Source organism: Rhea pennata, chromosome 1 (assembly GCF_028389875.1).
Source record: "Rhea pennata isolate bPtePen1 chromosome 1, bPtePen1.pri, whole genome shotgun sequence".
Classification (NCBI taxonomy): Eukaryota; Metazoa; Chordata; class Aves; order Rheiformes; family Rheidae; genus Rhea; species Rhea pennata.
In genome coordinates, this window is record NC_084663.1 from 134,747,692 (window position 1) to 134,759,720 (window position 12,029).

The 12,029-nt window shown below is 37.2% G+C and overlaps 1 protein-coding gene across 1 annotated transcript in view; it reads right to left on the reverse strand.

The window, feature by feature from the left end:
• The window catches only part of REPS2 (RALBP1 associated Eps domain containing 2), a 97,516-nt gene that overhangs the window by 30,958 nt on the left and 54,529 nt on the right, over nucleotides 1–12,029 (reverse strand). The window contains exons 11-14 of the mRNA XM_062577489.1: nucleotides 11,899–11,968; nucleotides 10,937–11,002; nucleotides 6,474–6,516; nucleotides 3,760–3,896 (exon numbers count right to left, since the gene is read on the reverse strand). Coding sequence (XP_062433473.1) covers nucleotides 3,760–3,896; nucleotides 6,474–6,516; nucleotides 10,937–11,002; nucleotides 11,899–11,968 — 316 coding nt within the window. The remainder of the gene's footprint in view (nucleotides 1–3,759; nucleotides 3,897–6,473; nucleotides 6,517–10,936; nucleotides 11,003–11,898; nucleotides 11,969–12,029) is intronic.

The window sequence follows — 12,029 nt, forward strand, 5'->3', positions numbered from 1 at the left end:
TTAACGTTAAACGTTGCCATACTACCACACAGGCTATCTCAGCCACACCATTTTACCTGAGAAATTATTCCTGGGCTACAATTGAGAAACACAGCTCAGTGTATGATTGAATACATCCCTACGGATCACACATCTACAACGCCCTCCCAAATTCAAGCATTTTCCTGAATCAAAGGTTTCATACTTATATTTTATATATCCATATAAATATATATAGTTATATATCAATAACATTACTGTGTACATTATACATTGTCTACCTAAGAGTAGTTCAATAATTATAGTAGATTTGAAAAAGTTAATTCTTTCCATGCACTTTAAAAATATCTAGGACACAAATTTGAATTTCAGTGTTTATACAGCTCATTTCAGAAGTGGGGTCTTTCAATATGTTTTCTTCTGTTTGTGTGTTTTTCCTGGATAATACCAGATACAGTATCCTAGAAGAGTGGATATTCCCAGTGTAACATGAATTAAGCATCCTCTCAAGTACAGTTTTGTCCCAAATCAGCAACTAAAAGCACAGTTTCCATGGCTGGTGCATTACTGGGCATTCCAGTCAACAAGCACAAAGGTTCTCCTCGTTTACTTGCCAGGTGAGGGTTATGATAAGATAGGGGGTAAACATGACATAACACACACAGTAAGTGAAAAAAACAAAAACAAAAACAAACAAAAAAACCCACTAGTGCCCACAGCAGGGAACTACCATAGATGTTAGCTGAATTTTACTGAAGAAAATAGACATTTCTTTTTCTGCCCTTTAAAATCAAAACAAACAAACAAACAAACAAAAAAAAACCCCAACACCCTAAACCATTGATGGCTTTATAATTGAAGATGTGATATCTATAGATCAACACAATCAGTTGGGGACTGAAAATAAATCTCAATACAGTTGAGCTCCTTTGAAAGTATGGGAGCACATTATCCACTGAATTCACAAGAAATATTATTCTGAACAAGAATTAGTAGGATAAAAGATAATATACAGAAATGGGTTTATTGTAATCACATAGGATATATCCTAAAAGCTCTTACAATGGCTGATTCGACAATCTAGTTTTCTGTACTGAAACTCAGCAACACAGCACTGCTAGAAGGGACTGGTCATTCCAGTTGCTTCTTTTTGTGGCTCAGCTATAACAACGAAATTATGTTTGAAAAGCTAGAAGGGAAGCCAGACAGCATAAAACAAAAATTCAGTCAAGAGTACCTTAGGACAGAAAGTAATAAAGTAAACTATTAATAGAAACACATCGTGTTAGATACTTAACCAAAACAGTACACTACCACCACCTCATCTATATTGTGAATCCGTAATTTTACCTTCTGATGGCAGATGGAAAATAATTCAACTTCATTTTTATACTGTCAGCAGAAATAAAACACAGCTTGTTATTAAAAAAGCCTCTGCAATTTTCTTCACACAAATACGGACACACACTCTCCTTTCTGCAGGACTCTCCGGTCTGAGGAGTCAATTCTCACTCTCTGCTCTATTAGAAACATTTTCTGTAAAAAGCATACCTCATTAAAGCGTTTGCTTCCTAAGCACTGCCACCTCATGAGGAACGACTGCCTCTAGATGGCAAAGGCATCGGAATACACAAAATCACGAGGCTGGAATTTCTACTGAGAAGTTCAGCAGGGAAAGAATGAAAAAGGTGAGACGATCAAGACAAGAGGTGGAAGGAAAGAAAGCAGCTGTATGAAGTCCTACTGTGAATAGGACGTTACAAAGTAACAAATACTGAGGGGGTAGAGGAAAGGAAGTGTCCAGGTTTCTTCACAGAACGAAGAACTGAAAATATCCCTTCTAATGCAGGCATTTTTAATGAAAATAAAGCAAAGTAAGTGCATCATGGTACTTGGCCATTCTGTGATGGTTTGATGCATTTCCCTTCTTCTGATGATACAAATTTATTCAGATTGGAACCCTACTTAGCAGTGAGCTATGAAAATACAAATTCTTCCATAAATCTTTTAAGGTTATGAATTCCCCATTATTCTTTCAAGGTGAGTATTTACATTTTTGACACAAAATAGAACAGCTCTATTAACAGAGACTGAAAGAAGACCACAGAGAATACTTAGCAATACCACCAGAGGACTTTCAAGAGAGCAAAAACTGACAGGCAAAAGACCCTACAGGTAAAGGAGAAGACTGAACTTCTGGGACCCACTTCACATTTCCTCAGTTTGATAGTACACCAACAAATTGACACCATGTTTGTCAATCTACAGTTAGTTTTTGTCCCAAGTATAACTATCTGTGAATTTGAATTCAATACGACAAAGAATTCTAGGGTGACCAAAGCACTTTCTTTTTATGCAAACAATCAGTTTCTGGTCTTTAATTATTTTTCCCGTTTCCAGTGATGAAACTTTTCAAAATGTATCAATAGGATGAGCTATCCTTTCCTCAAATTCTACAACTCTTCCAATTTACATTGTTCAAAAGAAATCATTATGTTACTTAAAATGTAATGGTGACTCTCAAAATGATCCATTTCAAAGTAAGATTCTTTGAGAATTTACATTCTCCTTTCATTTGTGTTCCAAGAAAAAAATCTTAATCCAAGTTTACTTCCATCCAGTTATACATTTTACCAGGCTTCTGAGAGGATTTGTTGCTTTAGAAAATATGCCTTTTTTTTTTTTTTTTTTTTTGGTAAGAGTATACTGAAATTAAAACTGGTGGCACCAGATTCCTAAACAGGAACCACAGTCAAAGATCAGGAATTGCTTTTCTGTGTGAGGCAAAAAAACACGCTGTTTATTTCTATTGGGTTTCAGGGTTGAGCATACATAACAGGACTCTTGTATTATGTCTAGTGTTTACACAAAAAACATTCTGTATAGCAAGAGGTGAAGCGCTTTCTTTTCTCTTCCACCAACCACATTAGAAAATCCAGTTAAAACATCCCTTGACACAGTTAAACCTTGGCTTTCTTGTGAAGCATAAACATGACCATGTTTAACCTAGTCCTAGAATCAGGTGATTGGTGTGTGCTGAGTAAAACTCTAGTCTGGTTCAAGGATGCTGCCAAAGTACAACGCACTTCTATCCATGCTGAGTGACTGCTATAACTGAACAAACAACTTTGCTTTCTACAGCTCACTGTGTGAGGCAAAAGGAACACTGAAATTGTAAGCGCTGAAGAGTGCTCTTTCATTTCCATCCAGCTACTACCTACATCTCCTTTCTCTCCCCTCAGCATGCATCCACGTCTAAGGAAAATACTCTGTTTTTTTTCTTTTTTAACTCAAAGATTGGTTTTAATTGCCCACATACATCTGGAAGATTTAACCTGAAAAATATTTGTATGTTAAAAATTTCACTTGCTGCAGTTTAAACATTAGCCCAACCCTGCACTTAATCAATAGCTACAATGCATTTGATTTTTATCACTACTTATGAGAATTGCCTAACAGCAAGTCTAGTTATAAACAGTAACTGATGACAGACTACTATATGTTAAATTCCCATTAACATGCTAGAAAACATTATGATCACCTTAATTATAGCAACAGAAAGCTTTTTCTCCTCAGTGGAGCTGTAATGCAATGAAGTGCAACTTCTTCAGTTCTGTAGCATATTCCTGTCTATAGCAAAGACAAGCATATGCACATCCTGTTAAGCATTTGTGCAAACAGATCAAGTTGCCAAATACACATCTACTCTAACTGATCTCAAAAGAATGGGAAGTAAAGATGTAAACATTGATCTAACTGATCTAAGAAAACAAGTTTTACCTTGTGAATTTTGTTGAAATATTTTGTTCAGATCCAAAGAGGAAGCTCTGGAATGGGATTTCTGTGGCCTTGGAGGTGGAGTAGGGGGCTCTTCTCCCTTTTTCATGGCATCTTCTATTGATGTGCTGGAATAAGACCTAAGGAATAACAGAAACAAACAGAAAAATATCTTCTTATTTCAGAAATTCATTTTAAACAAATACAGTGAATAATATCCAAAAATATACTGACCAGAACTCAAATATTTGGTAGAAGTTCCTTGCCCCACTGACTAAAGTTCCCCTTTGCAACAAGACAACTTATCTGGCAACAAACAGAGGAATTATATACCTAGGGAAATGAAAGGGTTACACTTACAGGGCTAATACTTCCTTTTCTTTCTTTCTCTTTTTTTTAAAAGGCCTTTTATATTATAGCTTCAGGCTCGTCTCATGTGGCTTCAGCTGTCAGTCAGGCAGTTGGTAATCAACTCATTGATAATTATTTATTCAATTTTGAATAAATATGAGGGAAAAAAATGTAATTTTCCCGGTTTCTATTGCTTGCCTTTCCTATCAGCAAGGTAAAGGTTTATGCATTTATAACTTCAATTTGCCTCTTGCAAGTACGCATGTTATAATTTATCATTCTAACTATTAGAGCGATTTTTTCATAGAAAGCAGCCAGATTCCACAAAATTGGGAAAAACTGACCAATAGTGGTCAAATAGGTGTCTCGGCACACTGTTCTACACTGTTCTGGACAATTCCATATCACATTAATCCCAACGCACTGTACTTGCTAGGAATTTTCATTTTGCTGAAGTGTGCAATATTTTTCAGCTGTTGTAGTTACCATCCTTTCTGCAAGACCAAGAGCTTTGTTCAAATCAAGCACTGACAATGTGAGATGTTACAGTCACTGTAATACATTATGCGTGACAGGCAAGACCAAAAACACGTTCAAGTGGAACAGAAATAACTCCCACTAATGGGAAACGGATCCGCTTTTTGCCAAGCAGGCTGTTGTTAGAACACAGCTCCTCAGCAGGACAGACATTTGGCAAAGCTCATCCTATGTTTCTGATGTAAACTTTAACAAATACAGGAGTGAAAGCCATAACTGCTTCACAGTTTGCATGTAACACAATAACCTCTGCTGCTGCTGAATTTGTGCCTTGGTAGGGCTTTGAATTCCATAACCATATAATTTAAGACCTGATTCGAACCGTAGTTTTGTATCTTTACTTTCCATAATGTGTGCTGCACGTTTCGCCTGTATTAAAATTTTACAATTTAACAGTTTCACATTTGTTCTTGCTGTTGTTTTTTTTTTTTTTTTTTTTTTTTTTTTTGATTTTTTTTGGTTTGTTTTTAAAAGGAGAGTAAGATAGCAGCTCCCAGGTAGAAGTCTGCCTGGCCCAGCAGCACTAACACAGAGCCCTGTCACAAAGAACCACTGCTGCTGCTACAGGCAGACCTGGGCACCTTCAGAGCCAAGAGCCCCCACAGTTTGTGCTAGAAAGCCAAGCTCCTGAGGAGAGCGCTGCAATCAACTTGTATCATATCCTAGGTTGACCAGGCACAGGTGAAGACCTAAGGCCTCAAGGTTATAGAGCCCCCTAAGTCATAGCTTAGCCCCAAGTCTCAAGCTAGGGGGCTTAGGGGGTTCTATACTCTTCAGGTCGTACGTCTTACTTAGGTACCTGCTAACCAGAAGGTCTGGGCTGAAGAATGTTCTTAGGTATCTTTAGTCTGAATTTTTGCATCAAAGTACTTCATTCGAGCAATTTTTTCAAACTCGTTTAAGCATTTCTTCATCAGTAACACAACAAAATAATTTAAAATAACATAAAAAGTAAAAGCTTTGGATAGCAACATAAAAATGGCACACAGGGTGTTCAGTCTTCCTGAACATAGATCCTAAGAATAGAAGTTTTCCATCTTAATTCATCATGCTTTTCTTATTAGCAGAATTTGACAAGCTTATAAGGAAGGAGCTCCTGATTATACTTTCATTACCTAAGAAAATGAAATGAAGCCATCTGACTAGCTTAAAGAAAAAGTTTTAAGTTGCCATGGATGATATTGGCATACTAGTATGGTGAGCTGCCAAAAACTATACTTAATAATCCACTTGTATACAGTATTTTCTGACACAGACCTCACTTTTTTGTCTTTCAAGTATCCAACTCAGCATGTCATTTTTAGTGCACAACTGTGCAAGTCCACTAAGTCCTCCTATCATACACCAACCATAGTTAAGTACACACTCATCGACAAAAGCATATACTAGACACTCACCCACACCTGCGAGTCGAGGTATTACTGCCATTTCTCTGAGACTGTGCAGTGTCTCCCTCCATATGTAACCACCATGCAGGTTTCAACTGCAGAAATTGTTCAGAATATTCCCCCCAAAATGGGTGGTGTCTGCTATCCTGCCACGGCACCGATAGGCAGGTCTGGAGGCAGTTACCACCCTGACGAGGCAGTGGGGCTAGGCAGATAGGCAAATGTCCCAGCACCATATGACTAGAGTTGCAGGGCCCCAGGCAGTACCTAAGAAAGGTCTGTAGCTTACAGATCCCGCTGGATAAATCCGTCTTTGATCTGATCAGTACTTCTAGCACAAGACCACCAATAAAAATTGCATCACAGTCAGAACATCAGGTCTTAGACCTTGTGTTTAAGATCAGAGGCATATGTCTTCTGAAATAGAAATGAAAGCAGTACCTGGATCTTGGTCTGGCTTTAAGTGCATTAGATTCCTGAGCAACTGAAAAAAAAAAAAAAAAAAAGAAAAGAAAAAAGAACCATTAAAACATAGTATTTTAAATAACTGTCTTTAGTTGCAGGATCAGTGATTATTAAAAATGTCAGTGTTGTAAACGTGGATGTGAGAGTGCACTCCCACACGGGCAATGAGGATTTAATTATTTTCACTTCCCCTTGGTTTCTGTGGTGTATAAATGTCCTAAGAGTTCAAAAACTCAAGTGTAGTCAGAACCTTACCCTTTAATTTGGTTACCAGAGAGCAGGAACTGCAACAGATCTGATAGCTCTGACCTGCAGTCCAGGATGTAGTTACGATGGAGCAGTGCCACCAAGGAACACAGGAAGAGCATCAGCGTCCCACACAGAACACCTTATTCCTAGTCTAGATATCAAGTAGTAGTTCTGCATCCCAAGGCATGAAAATCTATGTACTTCCCAAATATTTTAACTAGTTATCACAAACGTATATGTTCCAGCCACACATATAATCCTTTTGTATATCTAACTGAGACTAATTTTGACATTACAGAGGAATGATATTTTAAGGTAGGAAGTTTTACAGGTTGTGTTGATAAAAAATGTCTATCAATGGAAAAACCTGCTTTTTTATCTAGATGAATTCTGAATGCCATGCCACATCTAGCTTTTATGTGATAGGAAAACAACAGTGCTGAATTACCTCCTCTGGGTTTTTCCTTGGTTTATATAGCCTTTTCATAACTTTTCTGTTACTCTCCTTACCAACATAAAATAATCTTGATAAAATGTATCTGTTTGATTGCTTTAAAATTCCACTCACTAAAAGGGATATCCTCAAGGTATTACAGCAGCATAAATGATCCCAACACATAAAAGATGAATTCTTGCACTTTTCCCATTATTCTGTTAGTTAGGGCACAATGTTATAGGGGAGCAAATAGACTGGGAATAAAAAATAAACTCAGTTTTTCTTGCTTCCTTCAGAGATATCCCTACTTCCAGGTCAGACATTTATCACGAGCTACTATACAGCACTACCTGACATTACCTGACATTACTAAAGAGTTCTTCAAAATGCAGAGCAGGAGATGCCTGTGGCAGTACTTGGTAAATACTGACTTTCTAATAGCTTGCATTGTATCACTGCATGGACCCCATATAGGAGGCTTCAGATGCACGGAAAACAATAGCATGCACCATAAGCATGGCTACACACTCTTTCTTGGTAAAAGAAGCTGCTTTTAGGGCTGCATAGTGCTAGCTGGTACTATGGATGGAATAAATCCAAACATAACTGGTGGAGATACCAAAAAAAACCCCACCACTTACAAACTAATTTCTAGTAGATTACTGTCATCAACAAACTGACTCGCAGTCATTCCAGATTTTTGTATAACAAAGTCTTAACAGCACTAAAGAGGAGGAGAGGGACTTATTATTAAAATATGCAGTGGTGATAATCTCCCTCTTTCTATGTCAAACTCTCAGAGAATACAACTTTAGAAACTGCTTCCCTACAGCCATATGACCCAATTTTTCCAATGCTGAAATTGCTGATTATTAAATTACCTGCACAATTATTAAATATATGTCATCTAGAAATAGGAAGCATAATCTTCTCCAAGCTAAGCCACGTTTAAGAAACTTCAAATTTTCCTTCTTCTATGGAGACAGTAATTCCGTTCATACTTTTTTAGAACACCTCACAGAACTGCAGGTAAAACTGACATTATAACACTCTGAAGACATCTGGTTGAAGTAAACAGGAAAACACAAATGGAAGAGAGAATCCTGAAATGGCCAGTAATAAAAAATTACAGTAATATGATACTGCTGCCAAGAATTTTCTTTTCAGGCACTGGAAAAAAAAAAAAAATCAGGAAATTTAAGGCTGCAGACTTAGCCCTAGTTTGAACTTTTCATAAAATAAAGTATATGATACGAGGTACAATAAAACAGATCATTATTTGAACATGCAAATAATTACTGTCACAACATTTTTTATAAAGTGTGCAGATATTTTGGTATGCTCAGTTTGTGCATACTTTGTGTGAGATGCAGGTTTATACACATACACACACAATACACTCAGAATGATACAAACCTATTTACTGCATTCATGAGTTTTCCATATTCCTGTTGTTATGTATAGGTAAACTAAACTTGCATGGAATTGATAAAAAAGATTTGTAAAGCTGCTGAGTAAATTAATTACATTTTTTATTTAGAAGTTTATATAGTTCCTGAAGTAGCATGGCCAGATGGACTGAACAGCTTTGTTTGGACTCATTAAATTCATATACGATGATGAACTTTTATTCATTCACACCACAGGAAAGCACAAAGGTTCCTATTTTGGGTGTTTAACTGCTCCTAACACCTCTACAGCCCCTGCACCCCTGAATTAATACATCTTCATTCTACCATTCCTAAAGACACAGACTGGGTAACTTCTGGCTGTAGCCTAGTGGGTTACACTCAACTGCTCCTTGTCTGCTTTAAAGGCTGGAAGACTGGCTGGAAAGTTGTACTATGAATGGTGCAAGCAGACTACAGTGCTAAGGAGGAAAACAAAAGAATTTGCCACTCATTTCGATCACCTGTGCACTCACTCAACTCTTACCTCTTACTGATGACCTAGGCAGAAATGTAGAATTTAAACATTCACAGTACTGGCCCTTAATCCCTGAATAATCTAAGGCCAACAATGATCTTTATGAGCCTAAAGTGGCCAGATTTTCTGACATATAAAGGTTTTTTGGAGCATATAAAGTTTTTATTGACTTCCAATTGCTAGTTCTTCTGACAGCAAAGAAAATTTTCCCGTCGTGAACTAAAACAATATCACCTTCCCTAAATTTACATAAATAGCTTGAATCAATAACCAAAACAAATGTAATTTTTCTCCTGCTTCATCCCAACTTCATCTCCAACTTCATCCCAATTTGCATCCTGAAGGTCAATGATGATGATGATCTTTCAGAACGATGATCAATTTTGAAAGAATCCCTCAATTATTGTGCTGTAGCCGGCACACTGGACAGACAGACATTTTGACTTCTCAAATGAATCTTACAACACAACCTGCTCAAATCCTTAGTGTCCAGAACAGCAAGGGTGAAGTTCCTAAAGTGACAAGAGTCAGTATAATGGGGCAAAACTCTGCCACCATCTTCCTCAGTACACAAACACGGCAACATTGCTAAAGCAGCACAGCAACATCCCGAAGACTCCCTGACTAGGAGATGAAGGACAAGGGAGGAAAATGATAGTGGCAAAGGAGATATGCAGGTGACTATAGGTTTTTCCTAAGCATACCAAAGATGGAATTGCTGAACTGAAAATACAACTCCCTTCCAAGGGAGTTCCTGGACAAAACTGGGGAGGAGAAGACAACTGAGCTCCCATCACCAACTCTCTCCTTTAGATGGATGTATGAAGGAGAACCAGCAATCAATCAAGAAGAGGAGCTGAAGATAAGAAGTCTGGCAGCTGTCAGGCATTTGGGAAGAAGTCAGGGGAAAAAAAAGCATTAGGAAATAAGGCATGCAGCTGCTGAGTGGCCATGCATAAATTGAGCTGTAAGACAAAACTGCTAGGACAGATGCTTGGGTCAGTTTTCTTGATCAAGGACATCTTCATGACTAAAGACATTTATATAAAAACAGAAGAAAAGTCCAGATTTTGTATTCTTTGGGACCAAGAAGAACTTGCAAACACTCTTACTACTCTAGAAAAGAGATTAAAAAAGAGGAAGGCCAGGGAGTTCTGGGAATTGAATTGAACACATGGGAAGTTTCTGGAACAATTATGCAACTTTTAGATACGCCATTCCACAAATAAATTTTTCTGGGATGATAGGAACAAGAAGGGTATCTTCAAGTTGAAGAGAGAAAAATCAGGGATGGTTTCACAAAAGAAACACCCCTGAATAAAAAGCTTGTGTCAGTGCCACCAGGCCTGTATCTCCAAATGGCTATCTATCCTTGATTTCCCTAGTGGAAAATATGAAAGTTCAGTTTCTATAAAAAATCAGATCAATAGTTACTGAAACAGTAAATAACTTATTTTATACTTGAGAAGGGCTTTTTATCACCAGATGCAATATTCTTACTCTCAAATCTCATTTATAGTACAAAAAAATAAAATTCCAACTCCTTATAAAAAGCTATGTTAATGTATTTTCCACATAGGAAGAACACCTCATCTGCTAAAAATAAGAGAAAGAAAGCAAGAGAACCTTTTGACAACTTTAAGTACTAATAAAGGCTAATTTTGCTAGGAGCAGTCATTATGACTTAAAAGATCTATTTCAGTAATAAAATATTACCAGAGCAAAAGGATCTTGAAAAGTTAGGTTACATTAATTTAGGTTTATTGTGATAGAAAAACATTTGATTGAAATTATAATGGAAGTGTCACATGACTTTTTCTCTTCTTACCTGTTTTCACAGTCAAGTGCTGAAATTCCTTTGGTATTGGTTTGATAGCAATGCTTGTTTTAAGAACTTAATAAAAAAACAAAATAATGAAAATTACTTTAAATATGTAGAGGTAAAATCAGCTCTGAGAAAGAAATATCTAAAGCAACACCAATTAAGACATCCAATAACACCAAACATGCCCCAACCCCCCACAAAAAAAGCAGCACTAACCAAATACCCTCAGAATACCCAAACATCCAAAAAGTAACTATTTTTCAGAGTGAAAAAGTCAAGAATAGAAAGGCCTACACCCAACTTGCCAAATAATCCCCTAAAACCAAGGGCTCCTGTTTCAACGACAAAGCCTTCAGAAAGACAGCAGTGGAACATGCAGCCAGCAACAACTGGCAGAGCTAGACTTATCTGCCTGAAACTATAAACCCAGAAACCGAGGGCACACAAAAGACTGACTGCTTTTGGCAACTGAAGCCTAAGCAACTTGCCCCAGGGAATGTCATACAGCATTGACAGAGCCAGGCTAAAAATGTAGTAAATCCCAATTCTTTGTGCTTATTCCACTTCCAAGAAGGGCGTACATCCTTTATGAACAACTTATAGCAAGACATTCTCAATGCACTGTAGCATATTTCAATGCAGTATAATACACTATAAATTACCACTTGAAATGAAATCTCTTGCCTCCATATGTCTCTACCAGATAAAACATACATGGGTAAACTCTGAGTGCAACATTAGTTGTTTTAGGATTGGATATACTTTAGAAGGTATATTTTATATCATTCAGATATTTTTCTTTAATTCAGCTGCAGTCAGTGAGTTATCTCTTCATATCTCTAGGAACACATGGCCAGCTCAGAAATTAAACACACCACTGATTCTGTTGGCAAACACATGGATTACTATTTAACAAACAGAGCTTAACTCTTAATGGAAAAAAACAATGCTATTTACTTCAATACCTTGTTTATCATCTTTCTTTGCATCTTGTATCAGGGCAGAGTTGTCAGATACCTCTTCAGCTGATGTCTTCTTCAGGAGAGAAGATTGATTTATTATGCTGATTGGTATGGCAGACACACACACACACACA